Below are 18,130 nucleotides of genomic sequence, written 5' to 3'. Positions count from 1 at the left end.
TTTGTAACTAGCTCATCAAGATTGTAACTTGCTTAGCTAAATGAATTGTGGGGTTCAGTCCCTGAGCCCATTATGTGCCTCTGTAACCCTTTCCACTACCGCCCAGCAGAGGTACAACAGGTACTCAGAGAGAACTATCAACATCAGAGGCCCGAGACTGTTCAACACGCTTCCACTACACATAAAGGGCATAACTGGCCGACCCCTCACAGTGTTCAAGAGAGAACTGGATAAGCACCTCCAAAGGATACCTGATCAACCAGGCTGTGACGCATACGTCAGGCTGCGAGCAGCCGCGTCCAACAGCCTGGTTGATCAGTCCAGCAACCAGGAGGCCTGGTCGACGACCGGGCCGCGGGGACACTAAGCCCCGGACGCACCTCAAGGTAGCCCACAAGATGGGTATGGGGTGCATAATAAGCGAACTAAACTAACATTGATAGGCATTGTTCGAAGCAAACTCCATACGTGAAACCCCATTATATTATATAATTCTATATACTGTGTATATATAAGATATAAATATGTCAAAAAGAATTATCACTCTTACCTGGAGCAATGTTGTTGCTGTCGGAAATCAGCGGTACATGTTGTCGCATTGGCGGCAGCGACGATACTGACCAGCTGAGCCTTCAACGACCAACCGCTGTTTGAACGCCATTTTGAAATTCCAGGCGTACTACCCGAAAAGTGCGTAAACTAGTATTTGCGTGCATTATAGGCCATTCCAAGAAACCTTATTGCTATGAATATCTTGTTATCTAACAAACGAATTATTTATGTTAATATTTTTAGCACATATGTTAAATTAGGCCATTTTTCATTTAGAGGGGGTATATATATATATAGCTATTTACATTTTAAGTTTGAAAAATTACCGTACAAAATTGAATGTAAAGATAAGATAAGATTTATTTATACAACCCTGTTTGGAAATTAACTCCTTTTACAATGAAATAAGACGCAAATAAAATAAAATTTTTATTTAGGTAAGGTACATACATACAATAAATTTTTACAAAGAATGGTTGACTTATAGGTAGAGCTAGTACATGCAATGCCTAAAGCCACTATTACGCAAAGCGTTTCGGGCATGATAAACTTAAATGACAAGCTTAATACTAATTGAGCATAATGAGTAGAATGAAAACAAGAAATGAAAACATAGATGAAAAAGCCGCACAAATACAATTATGTCGACAAACAGCGCTCTTTAAAAAAAACAGACATTGGTTGACAATAGAAGGGTAAGGTAGGTTACAGGGAATTTATTAGGTATAGCTTCGTTTTTAACTTAAACTGGTTGAGAGAGGTACAGTCTTTAACATGGTTGGGAAGGTCATTCCACATTCTGGGCCCCTTGATTTGTAGAGCATTTCTAGTTTGATTAAGTCGTACTCTAGGAATATCAAAACTGTATTTATTTCTGGTGTGGTGCTCATGGGTTCTGTTACATCCTTCTATGAAGCTTTTGAGATCAGGATTGGCATTATAGTTTAGCGTTTTATATATGTATAATACACATGAGAGAATGTGCAGTAACTTAATGTCTAACATATTCAGAGATTTGAGTAGGGGTACCGAGGGGGTATCTTATGATAATGAGGTTTCAATGCTTGGAGTCAATAATCAAAGTGAGGCTTCACCACTGTAGCGAGTAAGCCTTATACTTGCTCCATTATCTCATCATCTTAATGGCATAACTAATTAGCACTAACTACACAAGCTATAATCCTATCCCTATTTACAGGTAACGGTTTCTGCCCTCCTATCTTATTGTGAGGTGTAGTCACCGTATATAAGCAAGCGATTTGAGAATAGCAAACCTCGGGAGACATCTCCCGTCCCGCAGGGTGCAGTCGCACCTCCACAGATCTCCAGTATCAGCTCTTAATACTGGTAATGGCTCAAAAGGGTCACCACTTACAGGCTATTCATACTCGTGCCACTTCTTGGGTGGCTTAATCTTTATCATCAATCAATCAATCGAATAGCAAAGCAGTACAATTTCAAGTAAACAATGTAGCACTCGACGTGTACAGTTCTAATCGACCCAAGATGCTACAGCCTCGACACAGCAGACAGCAGACTACGACCTCATCGAGCTACAACGCTCTCCCACATAGAGCTCCGCGACTCCAGCCACACTCAGCTCTCTGCTCTGCTCCAAGCCCCGTCTCAACGTCTACGACACTGCTGTATCTAGGACTACTAAATAAATATGAAACTAACTAAACACTGTATCTAATGTACCCAACAACGTAACATAACCGTACGTTACAGCGCTTTCCCCCCTGAGAGTTCTCTTCCCTTCCCTTCTCTGATACGAGAGCGCTTTGTTAACAAACAAAGTAATACAAACAGTGCGCTAAGCATTGTTAATGGAAGCGCTAATAATTATATGATGAAGTGTTATGTATTTATTCAGACGAGAACAGCAGCGAACACAAACCAGCGCATATACGAACAAATTGGTTTGGAAGTACAAATTTCTCAGTGAACGAAGTTGTTTTTAGCCCGGTATCCGAAATTACAGTAGCTCGGCGGCGGGGAGGTGTGGTTTCAAACTGCTTGATGTCTTTGAGATTCGTTGTATGGTGTCCGCGGTGTCTTGGCGATACAATTGGGTTTTATATTCGTTTGGGGGAAACTTTGTGGTATTGGTGTAGAAAGGACTTCCCCAAGGGAGCCACCATCTCTAGTAGTCTCGACAAGGCCCAGAAGCCGGCGGCTTGTCTGGAGTTACTCTTTCTCCAGACTTTGAAAATCTGTTCTCAAACATGGCCAAAGTATTGCCATCAAACTTTGCACCTCACACTGCCACAGCTTTCCCATATAATTTTCAGACTTCAAATAAAGTACAATGAGAAATTGAGTGAAGCGTTCAATTGTTAATTAAATCGTGATGTTCCTAATCGTTGACTACCTTTTAATCCACTTCTTGAATCTGTGCATCTATGGTCTAAACCTCGACTGGCCATTATTTATTAAGTTGTCTTATTCCTCCCCAGAAAATATTGATGCTGTGAACTATTGATTAAACTATTTCTCTACCAAAAAATCTTTAATGTCTCAAAATTGATGTGAATTTCGTAACTTTGACTAACAAATGGTCCTATGGTAAAGTATAAACCCTAGATTGTTGCTGTTGAAAATAACATTTTGTTTACTTTAATTTGAAAGCAAAATTACCTTTTTATAACCTGAAAGTGTAAAAGTTTGCTATACTACCTAGAAGTCCATAACTATTACTAGGTTAAAAAAAACTTAAAACTAATTGAACTTTTGCACTTAGTGTGTAAACAAAGGTCTTGAATATACACTAGTTAGGACAACTTGAATTTACTTAAATCTGGTATGTCGTCTACTTGAAAGTAAAGTCCTTGGCATGTGCTCGAACCTTAATAATGTGCTCCGGAGAGTGCGAGACATGTACTGTACTTAGTCATTTGCTATACTAAAGTTTATTTTGGTTGATTTTGTATACTGTGTAAGGTCTATAGACATACTAGTTTGTCCTTGACAAGCTAGTCCAGAAACTTCAATAGATGACTTTTACCTAGTTTTTTATCTTTGTCCTAGAATGTTCTGCTTAACGTTGGTCGTGACCATGACCATGGCTCAGAAGTCGAGAGATGTGGATACTCTAATAAACACTTGTATAGATTCTAAACATCACTAAAGTGCATCAGGACCAGAAGGCAGTCTGTTTACTACGGTATGGATAATTTCTTTTAACGTCTTGCTTTTTAATGTACAATATTGTCACTACAGTAGATTAAAAAAAAAATCTGAAGCCTTCAAAAATATGCTTTTAGCTGTAAAGAGCTTTTGACAGTAGTCAAACTTGATATCCTTTCTACCTAAATGATAAATTGCTTAACAGAAAGTACCTCTTTTTATATTTGATTTTTTTAGTGTCATCAGTGGAAGAATAGGTCCTGCTGTACAGAGAATACTACTAGACTTATTCACGAGTCTAGTCCTTACAACTTCAATTATGACCACTGTTCTCGAGTAGAGTCCATGTCCTCGGAATGTAAACGGCATTTCATGCTCGATCACTGCTTTTACGAATGTTCACCCAATGTTGGCCCATGGGTCGTGTCGGTAAGTATTGCAGAACGTCTAAATTCTATATTTTAAAGGACTTTTATTTAACTAGGGTTTCTGCATTGTTTTAATAATTATTTTTAATCATTAAAAATTTAACATTGTGCAAAACTTAAAAGGCTATTTTATAAAGTTTTTATTTTGGTATTCTGAAAGTGACTTCCCCTAAGCATTTAAATGGCATAGTGGCTTTTTTTTTTTTTTTTTTTTTTTTTACCAAAAAATAAATTTGTCTAGACATGTAAAAGATTTGGCTCGCTAGTTCCTTTTGCAACGTTAAATAAATTTTCCCTGCAGGAAAATCACTCGTGGCGGCAGGAAAGATACTGGGAGTCCCTCTGTGTGCCATTGATTGAGCTTTGGTTTACTGAGTGTGCCAACGATGTCACTTGCACAGACAATTGGACCAACAATTTCAGGTGGTTGAATATGACGGGTGATTGCCCAACAAAAGGAAGCTGCTTGACAAATTACTGCCCCGTAAATTCTACCTGTCAAACATTTAAAGAAATCTATAGGACAGCCCGGAACTTCTGTGAAAAGGTATGTTGAACACACTTTTTTTTTTTCTTCTTCCCTCCCCACCTTTCTTGATTCAAAGTTCAGTGTATTATTGTCCATGTGACTTGCCAATTTTATATTTTCCAAATGCCCTAAAATTGGCTATTCAATGTTGGTTTAAATTCATAGGCCTAGAGTAGACTGCCCTCTTAATATTTTTCCTACCAAGATGGGAAAGGGGTTACTGAACATCTACAAATATCACAAAGATTGATGTGGCTTGATTGTTTCCAAATTTCAGTTTGGCAACTTTAATTGTTAAAATATTTTGATGCTATTTTCTTAATAGTACCTGCTATAAGACTCTGCCTCCTGTGTACATGTCTACTGATACCCAGTAAAGGTGGTATCCCTTCCATATGACTTGCCAGACTGGCTTAATTATTACTAAAGTTGTTTACGCTTAACTATGCAACTTTTTTTCCAGCCTTCTCCTTAAACACTGACACACCCAGTACCTGGTACGGTTAAATGGTGTGCTTCAAAATTACCACTGTACAAGTGCATTTTTTCTCAATAAAGAAATGAGTTCATAAAAGTTCCTAAAGTCTTGCATAAACCATTCCCTTTAGTGAAGTTTAAAATATACCTGTACTTTAATACCTGCATTTTTATACAAAGTTGACTCTTCATTCTAGGTGTGGGACAATGCTTGGAAATATGCTGAACCGACAACACCATGTATGCACCTACAGTTCAACCAATCTGCCATCAATCCAAATGATGCTGTTGCTCTACATTATGCACAGATTATAGCTGGTTCCCAGATGCACAGCTGCAACCTAATGTGGTTTAGTATACAACTTGCTGTTTGGGCATTTATCAATAGAATATTAACAGTTGCATCCTAGACTTGGCTTGTTGCCATAGTTCATTAATTAACTCTTTACTTTTGACTATAAACTTGCCCTTGCTGAGGGGAAACGATTCTATTAAAATGTTTACAAAGAAAAAAAAAAAATTCTGAGTGTAATATCCTGATCACATGAGTAATAGTGTGCTGTATTCTGGTTCTGCCCTTGTGCCTTGTCTACCTCTATTAAATTATCTGAAATGTGCCAGAAATAAAATGCTTCTTTATTTCTATCAGACATCACCCAATGAAATTTTGGTAGATTCTCAACCACATTAGAGTTGTCAAACTTGCAGCCAAGGCCATTTTACTTGTTCTGTTTCACACGTCCCCTCTCCCCCTTAAAAAAAAGTTAGTTTGGAAATCTGCCCAGTCATGTTCTGTGAATGTTGGCAAGGTCGTGGGCTTTGTTAAAACTAACAAACTGCGCACCATCTCTTTTTTCTTGTATATTCTTTAATATAGTCTTCTTTATTCTTTAGTATTTTAGTATTCTTCTTTATTCTTCTTCTATTCTTTAGTATAGTCTTTAATATTTAGATTATTAAAGATAATGGACAGATGGTGCTAGTCTTCCCAGCTTGGTGCTACCTTTTGATGACTGCCACAGATTGGAGAGATTCTTTCTCTGGACTAAAAATCTCTCGCTTCCTCATTACATGTCCCATGCATTGTCCTGTCCCTGCCACCATCTCTCCCTCCTTACCAAACTAGGAAGACCCTCTAGGCAATTTTTTCTTTCTTAAATTCTGCCATCTACATCTTGGTAATTTTGTGGCCACAGCTGCTGTACACCCTTCTCCTTGCTGCCCAATATTTAACAATTGTAGAGTGGATACAGAATTTAAAGTGTGTACATCAATCATCCACCCAGAATTGGCCAATTCTCCTTGCATATAGGCCAGAAGACTACTCTTCTGGCATGTCCTTGTAAATTCCTCCTCCATATTCTCCTTGGACCAAATGCATCCACAAAGTGCACAATTTTTTGTTGTTAAATTCTGGTAGACTGACTTGCATTCACTTGCCATACTAAAAGGTGATCTTTCTGCACTTTAATATACCTGGGTTGGTGGGGAAAGGGTGACCTTTACCTCTAAAACTTCAAGAATTGCCTTATCGGGAAAAAAATGGGGCAAGTTTCATTTTAAGACCTTACTGGAAACTTGCTACTACCGTTGTCTCTCTTGCTTTCATGTTAAATTTGTCCTTTTACTGCTATAAACTTGCCCTGCTCAATGCCATTCTTCGCTCCATCTCGTACTATCCCACATGTGGCAGAGAATGCTTTTCTTTAGGTTCTGACTGTGCTTACTCCTAGTGCATAGCCTGGAAGTCCCAGCACACGTGTAGATTTTGACTGAATTAATTCGACAAAATTTTTTGCCCAAGTCTGAAATCTTGTATTGGGTCAGGTGAACACTGAAGGTGATCTATCCTTGGATACCTGGATAATAATTATTACAAATGGATAAAAATCTCCAAAGATGGTTACACACTTGCAACCGAATTCAATATCTGCTTTCTGTAAATTGGTGTCGACCTTGCCAGAAAATTACTAAAGACCCAGACAGATGTCACCAAGTCGCATCAGCAGCTATCCTATCACTACTCATCTTGCCAGTCAGCCCGACAGACATTCGTATTTCAATCACAATCATTCACAATAAATCACAATCACTAATTCAAACCACAGCTGGGAACATATTAGTGAAATAGTCTTTGGTATGAGTGTTGGGGGGGGGCCCCCTCCCCCTGCTCTACCCATAGCGCTGCTATTCAACAAATCTGTCTTATTTTTACTGATATCCTCAAAGCAAGAGTGAGGCCATTTCAAAAGGGGCAAGACAGCTGACCTAAATTACAGACCAATATCAAATCTACTGATGCTTTCAAAAATTTTCATTTGATGGTGCTACATAACCTTCCTGGTTTGGTGCCTTCTTTTTGATACTTATTTTCAAAAATATTTGAAAAATTGCTTACTGACTGCTCTATTTCTACTTTGAAAAACTTGACATTATTAAATCCCTACCAGTTTGGTACTCTTTTGGGAATGGATGCCAATGCCATTATTAGGCTGCTCAATATAATCCATAAAGCCCTTGTCAGAATAAAGTTCCCAATTGGCCTCTTTATTGACCTGTGAAAAGCCTTTGATATTGTAAATCATAACTACCTCTTAAACTTTACCATGGTATCAGAGGCCTAGCTCTGGATTATTAGTTCCTTTCTTGGTGATGCACCATTATGTAGCCATCAATAACTTGACCCTCCCCCCCCTATCTACCATTGACAGTAGGAATACCACAGGGCAGCATCTTGGGGCCCTTTATTTCTTATATCAATGATTTGCTAAATGTTTGTAACATTCTTAAACCTATACTATTTGCTGACAATACTACCTTTCCTCTATTCTGACCCAAACTTGCCAAATATTGTCGATAATGAATTAATCCACTCGTGGATGTCTACCAACAAACTCGCTGAACATAGATAAGGCCTAATGTACTATATTTTATTTGGTAGTAAATTGCCAAATGAAATCCAACTTCAGGTAGACAATGTTAACATTGTCAAAAAAAATAAGGGGGAAAAGTTATACATAGCCTATACATAGACACGACTCAACTTCAGCACCCACATAACGCAGCCAAAAGTCTTAAATGGTTGGTATATTTTCCAACATAGATTGTTCCCTCATTCTGCTCTTCGCATTGCACTGGGGTAATTTATACCTCTTGCATACGGTATCTGTGCATGGGATTCGACTACTGCAAATTATCTAGAGCCCATCATCACTCTACAAAAATCTATCGGAACTATAACTCTCTTCAGACAACACGCTTCACTATTGTTTAAGTCCCATAAGGGGACCAGGAAATGAAATTTTGCACCTTGCTCAAACGCTTTCAAATTATTTGTCCATAATCTACTAGGCACATGCTCCAACTTTATCTAAATAATCGCCAACGTAACGTGGAAAAACAAAAAATGAAAAATATTTGTAGAAGTATTAAAAATTTAAGATTTTTAAATGAGCATCAAATATTAAATATCACAAATTGTTCATTTGGTGTTATTAGGCTCTCAGAAGAGCATATAATTTTCATTCTTATTAGTTATTATTATAGGATTCAGTATAGTTTACTGTAAAAAAAGTCAAATATGGCATTTGATATATGCGCCAAATTGTATACCAAAAAATTTATAACTCGACATTTAAGGTTTATGAAAAAACAATGAAATAGGATTGTAGAACAGACGACTGTGCCCATTTTATGTAAAAATGGTGAGAATCGGTCAAACTGGATTTTTGATGCCGACTCAAAGTGGAAACTCTAGTTGTAAAGATAATTGAATTTGAAGTTAATGACAATGAATAAGGTAGTTCTAATTCATTAATTTACTTGTATGTTTTAATAAACATTGTTTTTTATTCGTACTTGAATATGTGAGTTGTAGATCAATGTGTTGAAATGAAGTAAAGAAAAAATGAAGAAAAACAGATATAGGGATAATTATAATGATTTAGGGGATGTATGTATACTTTATATAAGTGATAAAGCCCTAATCTGGTCCCTAATTATCAAAAAAACCCTAAAGAGACAAAGAAAATGGTTTGAAATCTGAAATATCACCTCTCCCCCCCCCCAAAAAAAAAAAAAGTCCAAGTACCAAGTTTTGCCAGTTGTGGCTGATGTATTTGTTGACCAATTAAATTCTAGTATCTTGACATAGTTAAGGACGGGTATGCACTCTACAGGATGTAAAAATTGCAACAAAATCAGATAATACACATAGGAAGACAAAAAAAAATAATAAAAAAAAATACATTTGTGGACACTGGTGAAAATAACAGATATTAACATTTGGGCATTGTATTTATATGATATATATAACAAAACAGAGCATAATAACATACTTATTATTATTTGTTTTATTATGTATTACTCAGCAATGCTATAAAGGCACCAACTGCATATCCACTTTGTGAACACTTCTTACTACTACAGTATCTTCTTCTTTGAGTGTCGGACAGGTGCATCTCTTTATTACTGCATTATCCATCAGTTCCAATTAATAGGAGCTGTTCTTTTTTAAAAACATGTCTAAAATCAATAAAATCAATATTGGGATGAAACTTTCATGATGCTGAAGCCAATAAGTTGGAATTTTGTTAAACATTTATTAGTAGTTTTCACAATTTTAATATTTTTTGATTACTGGGCCCCTTAACATGCTAAACATACTCACTCCACACATTCTCATGTGCTATTTACATGTACAAAACCTTGTTCCTAAATGCTAATCTTGATCTGAAACGTTTCCTTGGCAGGTGTAATAGAACCCATGAGCACAACACCAGAAATAAATATATCTTTGATATCCCAAAAGTCAAACTAAATCTGTGCAAACACTCCATGGAAATAAAAGGACCCAGTCTTTGGAACTCACCCCCTGATGAATTAAAAAATTGTCCAACCTATTCCCTATTCAAAAGTAAAACCAAAGAGTATCTAATTTCATCCTCATAGTTTCCTACCTCATGCTTCAAACTCAAACTTCATCTTGTACTACAGTACCCACTTCCCCAATATTAGTACTTAATACATATATCCTTACCAGTGTAATCATTGCTGTCAACTTATATTGTACTTATTTGTTGATATATATAACCATGCTACAATGTACCTTTTTTCATCTTGCCTAATAAGGACCTGGATCGAAAAGGACTGATTAAGGATCTGCCCGAAACACTATGCGTGTTAGTGGCTTTGCATGAATGTAAAAATACCAATCTTATGTAATCTCACCAACACATTGTACCTTCTTGCATTTAGATTATTATTATTATTATTATTATTATTACTGTATTATTATTATGTGCCTCTGTAACCCTTTCCACTACTGCCCACAGGATGGGTATGGGGCATATAATAAATTAACTAAACTCATGATTGTTCATCCTGTCAGTGAATGTGTGTTATGCACACAACACATTTAGATATATGTATATGTTATGTTGACTGTCAGCTTGACAGGTCATTACTGTGGTGATTGTGCATGCCATTATATTGACTCTCTAAGTATTCAGAAGGAACTCTTGTATTTCCCTTGAAACCAGCAGTGTTAGGAAAGCCGTTTGTCATTTACTGTCTAAGAAAGTGTTAATACAGGATTGGCCACAAGTGAACCATGTGATCAGTCAATTAAGGCATCCCGATGTCTCTCTAATGTGATATTAGCTTTTCTAACATCAATCATAGAATAATGTAAGCAACCTATATATTAGTAAGTAAGTTCTGTAAATAAACATTAGGTTTTATGACGGTGTTTGTGTAAAACCTTATTATATAATGCCACCCAACTAAAGTGCCCTCGGCACATACAGCCCCAAGCCCAAACGCCTTCAAACCTTCAGCCATACAAATTTTGGTGAGGACCCATTTCTTGCATTGGAGTGATTCTCACGACCAAAGTAATTTGGAATCAGGTGAAGCCTGTCAATAAGGATTACCCAACAGAAGGGTCAGTTTCTTGGCCTATTCCTAGACAAGAGACTCAACTTCAGCACCCACATACAACACATAACTAAGAAAGTCTCTAAAACAGTTGGTATACTCTCCAAAATCAGATATTATATACCTAACTCTGCTCTCATCTCACTATATTATGCACTAATCTATATCTATCTTAATTATGGTACCTGTGCATGGGGTTCAACCACTGCAAACCACCTCAAATCCATCATCACTCAGCAAAAATCTGCTGTCAGAATAATAACAAACTCTGCTTTCAGACAACACTCAGCCCCCTTGTTTAAATCCCTCAACATGCTAAACAAACTCACTCCACACATTCTCTTCTGTCACTTATATTTACAAAACCCTGTTCTTAAATGCAAACCCTGCTCTGAAACTCTCCCTGGACACATGTAATAGGACCCTTTATCACCACACCAGAAATAAATATCTCTTTGATATCCCCAGAGTCAATCCCCCAAAATAAAGGGACCTGGTCTATGGAACTCACTCCCTAATGAATTGAAAAGCTGTCCAACTTTTGCCTCATTCAAAAAAAAAAAAAAAACTAAAAATTACCTAATTTCATCTTCATAGTTTCCTACCTTGTGCCTTAAAATTGCACTGTATCTAGTGCTACCCAATCTTTATGTACCTAATCCAAACAACTTTACCATTATGATCATTGCTGTCTTCTTATATGTGCTATCAATATGCTGTTTTGTGCCTATTAATCTTTGTTAAATTACTATCAAGCTATCAATACAATCAATCAGAGCTACCGATGTGCTTTAATATACCTACTAATCTCTCTCATCTCATTTTTTTCTTGCAATGTATCTGTTATCATTTTATTAATTCCTCTAGAATTTACCTACTTAAAATTATCTGTTAGATTAAGGACCTGCCCAAAATGCTGCGCGTACTAGTGGCTTTACAAGAATGTAATTACCATGCTATGTATCCTCAAAAACCCAATGTACCTTCTTGTATATAAATATAAATAAAAGGACCCTTACTCGACCAAGTACTCTCTGGGCTTGCACACATTGTTCCTGTATTGCTAAACTCAAACTGATAATTATTAAGCCATCAGAATCAAAGTAGTGACATTGCACGTCACCACTTTGACGTGGTAACTTGCCATTGCACGTAATTAAAGTTAAAGTAAAGTAAAAGTCCACAACTGTACTATGTTTTGTATGTTTTTTTTAATATACGATCAATTATTATTAGTCAATACCCTTAATAGATTTGTTAATGGATATATAGCACTGACAACTGTATAGATAATTATTTAGCTAATGACAAACAAGTACATCAAAGGAGCTTTTAATACAACAAGCAATTGCAATTTTAGTGAAGCTTGCATGTATGGGATCTTGTATGAGATTACTCAGGATCTTGTGCCAACATCAGAAAAGGGCAACAGTAATCAAAGGATCTCTGTAGTACAGTTGGGTTCTTTCTCGACTCAGTCGGGAGTCCTGGGTTCGAATCTTGTACAGGGTAGAAATGACTCGGCATGTTTCCTTTCATCTAATGCTTCTGTATACCTAACAGTAAACAGGTACTTGGGAGTTAGTTAACTGTTGTGAGTTGCATCCTGTGAAATGGTAGAATACTAGAATGGACAAAGCAAAGGTTAAATGGTCGTTCAAAATGGAAATGAATCTGACTGGAGAAATTTGATGAGTGGAGTACCGCAAGCTTCCATCTTGGGGCCAATCCATTTTTGTCATAAACATCAATGACATGTATGGGAATATTGCAATCCACACCATCAAATTTGCACAAGACACTAAGATCTCCAGAAATCTGATAAATCTGATAAAGAGCTCTGATAAAGTAAGAAGCGAAAATTATATCCAGACTTTACAAAGAGATGAACATGAACTTCTCAAATAGTCGGAAGACTGGCAAATGATTTTTGATATGGAAAATGCAGCACCTTACATGTGCTGCATTTTCCGTCTGGCCAGAAAATTTTCGGGGGGTTATGGGCCGCCTCCGTCTGGTCGCCCCCCAGGCCAGACGGGGGCGGCCCCAGTGCTACAAATCGGCATCTATAGCGCCCCTTAACCCCCCCCCCCCTGCAATTTTCATAAAGTCAAATCTGAAATAGAGATTGTTTACCGTAGATATATTTAGCAGTGTCAGTGGTTCGAAATATTACATTTTCCGAGAAAGAAAGTGGGGGAGGGGGAGGCGAAAAATGTTTGAATAGAGGGAAGGGGGAGAAAGGTGGAGAACGGAGATTAGAAAAGAGGGTGGAGAGTTAAGGAGAGGGGGATTTGAAAGTTGAGAGAGAGGAAAAACCTAGGTGCACCCAGGTACCCTATCTTTGCATAATATAAAATCATAATAACAACATGTAATCATATAATGATTAGTATATGATTATGGACTAATCACATGGACTTTGTTGAAACTTTTGGCAAGGTACCACATGAAAGACTAGGAAGGAAACTACAGGCACTTGCAATAAATGGGAGAATACTGGAATGGATAAAACAATGGTTAAAACAATGAAAACCCGAGTCGTGCTAAATTAGAATAAATCTGACTGGAGAAATGTGGTAAGTGGGGTACTTTTGTCATTATACATCAATGACAGAAAATATTACTCACCACATAATCAAATTTGCAGATGACACTAAGACTTATGGTAAAGTGGGAAGTGAAAATGAGATTGAGACTTTACAAAGAGATCTACATGAACTCCACAAATGGTCATAAGAACGGCAAATTCGTTTTAATATCGATAAATGCAAGACCTTGCATGTGTGGGGCATAACAATCCACGTCACAACTAGCAAATTAACAGAATTCATTATTCATCATCAACCTTGCAGCAGATTGTCGGATAAAAGGACCTTACCTTGAGGTTACCTTGAGGTGCTTCCGGGGCTTAGCGTCCCCGCGGCCCGGTCGTCGACCAGAAGGTCTCTAAATTATCTGTATTTAGGTTGGATAAACAAAGTTACTGGATAAAGGGGATATCATAGTAAAAATAAAAAAAAAGTGTAATCCATTTAAGGTCTGCACATTATGGAAATGGTCTCAATTGTTCCACTATTGGTAGGATAGTTTTCTGAAATATCAGAATTAATTATGTCTTTGTTTTATAATTAACTGACATGAGCCCACCCTAAATAGTTTGGACAATCCTGGAATTACTCTTCACACAATTTATAGCTATACTTTTGTAATAAAATTTCATATGCTGTATATTGTGTATCCATTGCACCTTCAGAAACTTATTCACCAGATTTAGATCTGCTATGGGCCACTTTACTATTATTAACAAATTTAAATAAAAAACTGTAAAAGCAACCCCCCAAATGTATATGACAGGAAGCGTTTTGGATCAATTTCATCGGATAAGATTGTGTACTCCCTAGGATTAATAATAATAAAACTGTATCTTGAAGTTGAGACATCACTTAAAAATTCCACATCAAAATTACAATCACAGAAATGGTATCAGCGTTTGTAAAATATCTGTAATAATAATAATAATAATAATAATAATAATAATAATAATAATAATATGACTTCAATTTCAACCCATCTAACGCCATCCACCTTATGCGAGGTAAACTTGACTATGTAATAGGTCAATATTATAAGATATATAAGACTACCATATGTGTGTGAGTGTACTCGCCCAGTTGTGCTTGCAGGGGTTGAGCTTTGGCTCTTTGGTCCCGCCTCACAACTGTTAATCATCTGGTGTACAGGTTCCTGACCCTATTTGGCTCAGAATCATATTTACATTTGAAACTGTGTATAGAGTCTGCCTCCACTAATGGAGGCAGACTAGACTAATCCACTGCCACTGACTAATGGATTTCATCTTTTAACTACCCAGACATTGAAAAATTTCTTTCTAACGACTCTGTGGCTCATTTAAGTACTAAGTTTCCACCTGTGTCCCCTGGTTCATGTTCTGCCCATGATAAATAGTTTGTCTTTGTCCACCCTGTCAGTTCCTCTGAGAATTTTGTAGGTGTTGATCATTACTATTACTCCCCCTAACTCTTCTCTCTTCCAAGGATGGGAGGTTTAATTCCCATAGCCTTTCCTCATAGCTCATACCTCTCTGCTCTGGGACTAGCCTGGTGGTATACCTCTGAATCTTATCTAACTTTGTCTTGTGTCTAACTAGATATGTGTGTAATTACCTAAGTGAAGTTATAGGATGAGAGCTACGCTACGCTAATTCACCATCTTTCCAGTACTCTTTGTCACAAAATGCTTTGAAACTACTGACGGTTTTGGCCTCCATTACCTTCTCTCTTAACTTATTCCAACCGTCTACCATTGTTTGCAAAAGAAAACTTTCTCATATTTTAAGGCACCTTTGTTTCTTTAAATTGAAGTTGTGTCCTTGTTCTTAAGTTGTCAATTTCAGGAATTCCTTTGTTAATTTGGTCAAGTACTGTTATTATTTTGTAAGTGGTAATCATATCACCTCTTTCTTTTATTTTCTAGCTTAGGCATATATAATACCTCTAGCCTCTCTTCATAACTCTTGTTTTTCAAAGGCAAAGGTGCCTTTATACCTTTTCCAGTTTACTGATGTGCTTCTTGATATGGGCACCATACAACTGCTGTATATTTCAGTTTTGGTCTCTCAACAGTCATGAACAGTTTCTTTAGTATTTCACCATCCATGCAGTTAAAGGCGAGTCTGAAGTTGGAAAGACGGTGGTGGTTTGGATGTCGTGGTAGTATGGATATTGTGGTCAGGATATCTTTGTGGCCCAGGTATCACTGTGGCCCATGTACCATATGGTAAATTACAAATTTACTGTGGTAATGGGGACACGACTGTGACCCAGGTACATGGTATTAGTAGGCATCCATCAGTCTCAGGAGTATATATTTGCACTCTGGTTGTTAGTCTGGAGTGGCCTCTCCAGGGCATAAAGCCTGGGGTAGGTGATATGGGGGAGAAGCTGTCACCCATGTAGCTGGTCCCCTCACTCTACAGTGCCAAAAGTCTCCAATGGAAAGGCAAATGCTGATACGATTGGTTCCAGCGCCAGAACGAAGTTGAGGCCAATAGCAAACTTCCCTAGGGGCTCCAGCTCCGGAGTTTACCTGGAAGTTGGGAAAAGAAGGCACAGTGCCTCCAAACCCGAAGACCACCGTGGTTGGGGCTGGAGAAGAACCACCCCAAAAAGGGCAAGAACGACCTCAGCCTCCTGAAGCAGAACTTGGACTGCACGAGCCAACCCTTCCTAGACTTAAGTCATTACATCCAGCGGTCGACCCCATAGATGCATAATTTTTTACATGCTGTTCATTCAAAATGAAAATTTTCTCAAATATAAATTAATATTATAATACCATATTGTGCATATATAGGCCCTGGTTAGGTTAAGGTAGGTGTTTAGGTTCTGTTAGCATTTACTTGTATTTGTAATACATGGGTGAAGCATTTACAGCATTGTGGTTCGAACAAAATTCGTCAGTAAAGCACTTATTCCGGAAGTGTTCGAACTAAATCAGTTGCGTGTAAACCGTTTTTCATTCATAAACAGGGGGTTTGGCGGGTACATGGAATCACTTTTGGGTCTTTGGAGGACGGGCTGTGACATGGGTACAAAGATAGCCTTAATACTCTGATGAATTCGGCACAGCGAATTGGAAGCCAGGACGGGGTGATGTGCTATGATTTGCCGGAGAGCGACGGCCCGCTGGTGTACTTACCTATTAAGACCTACCTAGTGTGTGTGAATGATACGGTTCCTGGGATTTGTGTGGTAACAGAGGTACAGGTGGAGGTACACGACGTGCCGCCTGCGGTGGTAATGGTGCCGGAGCCCCAGGAGTCAACCCCGTCGGAGTTGGTGTGCGTTCCTGGTGCGTATGCGCCGCCTGAGGTGCCTCTGGATGTGGGGGTTTCCACCCTGTCTATGGTGCTAGTTCCAGCTGTGTCTTCGGTGGAGGGTGTGCGGCCGTCTTGCCGACTTCAGGTCCCGTAGTGTGTGGGGTGCGTCAGTTCCTCGGCTGAAGCATATGAAGGGCGCTGCCAGTATGCAGTCCCTTGGTGGTGAGGGACCTGTGGAGCAGATGGTGGATGGCGAGGTGGCTGAGGCAGTGCTTGAAGAATTGCCGGGACGGATACGGTGACGCCGTTGCCTGTACCCGGCTGTGAGCCCCCCTGTGTTAGTGAAACGCGGTAGGGGTCGTTAAACGAGGTGATGGGGGTCATGCGAAGAACGATTTGGTTATTGTGCTGAAGAAGGGGGCTGTGACCTCTCCTCGTGTGTCTTCCGCTTCATCGTGCCCCCCCCCCCAACTCTGGTCCCAAATTGTTGAATGACCTCCCAAATATAATTAAAAGTTGTTTGCCTCCAAACTAGTTTAAAAGAAGGACTAAGAAATATCTACTTGATATCATGTAATTATTATCCTACAATCAATTCCATGTAACTAGTTTCACTCAAATTTTCCCTTGTAATAAGTTATTGAGTTACCCTTTTCTTAAATTTGTATTAACTATATGTGTACTTTCTGCATTTATTGTTACCTAATTTCTTGAATTTCTTTGTTAAAGTGTTTACTCATGTCTTTTATGTTCCGGGGTTCATTTATAGTGTTGACTGCATTAACCTTTAATTATTATATTACTATGTTCTTTTATATTAAAACAAAATGTTATGAGAGAGACTAGTTGCTTTTCTAAACTACATCCTATATTTCCATTATGTTAATGTCAATCTACTGTACTACAACTACTGACTACATATTGTAATAGCCTATGCCTGTCATCCTCAAGTGTCACCATTTTTGCATTCATTTGTTATTTTCTATGAACGTTCTCATTTTATTTGCTTATTTCTTCCTTAGTATTAAGAAGTTTACCCCCTTACACCTTTGGTAAATTTTTTCTATTTATTTTATATTTTGGCTCAAAACGCTTTGCGTAAGTGGCTTCAGAGATTGTGTAACTCTTGTCCCTACAATTTGTATATTACTCCTATGTTCTTTATACACACATTCTTTTGAATAAACATTGTATTGTATTGGTTATAAAGGCACTCCATGCCCATCCTGTTAATAA

The 18,130-nt window shown here is 38.0% G+C and overlaps 2 protein-coding genes across 4 annotated transcripts in view; one reads left to right on the top strand and one right to left on the bottom strand.

Moving 5' to 3' along the window:
* Trs33 (trafficking protein particle complex subunit Trs33) overlaps positions 1-16,812 on the bottom strand; it is a 35,545-nt gene extending 18,733 nt beyond the window's left edge. The window contains exon 1 of one of the 3 annotated variants that reach the window (XM_069329813.1): positions 16,788-16,812. The gene's annotated coding sequence lies outside the window, so the exon portion shown is untranslated. Of the gene's footprint in view, positions 1-550; positions 704-16,773 lie in introns of those variants that run through there. The other 2 variants (XM_069329862.1, XM_045755302.2) reach the window with 2 other exon arrangements.
* On the top strand, positions 559-10,856 carry LOC123766120 (folate receptor beta-like). The gene is made up of 4 exons (XM_069321741.1): positions 559-648; positions 3,919-4,110; positions 4,411-4,656; positions 5,313-10,856. The coding sequence occupies exons 1-4, from the start codon at positions 559-561 to the stop codon at positions 5,523-5,525; spliced, it is 741 nt and encodes a 246-aa protein (XP_069177842.1). The 3' UTR covers positions 5,526-10,856.
* Positions 16,813-18,130: the final 1,318 nt, after the last annotated feature.

This window comes from Procambarus clarkii, chromosome 1 (assembly GCF_040958095.1).
Source record: "Procambarus clarkii isolate CNS0578487 chromosome 1, FALCON_Pclarkii_2.0, whole genome shotgun sequence".
NCBI lineage: Eukaryota > Metazoa > Arthropoda > Malacostraca > Decapoda > Cambaridae > Procambarus > Procambarus clarkii.
Note: the sequence above shows the minus strand (reverse complement) of the source record. Positions and strands in the feature narration are given on the sequence as shown.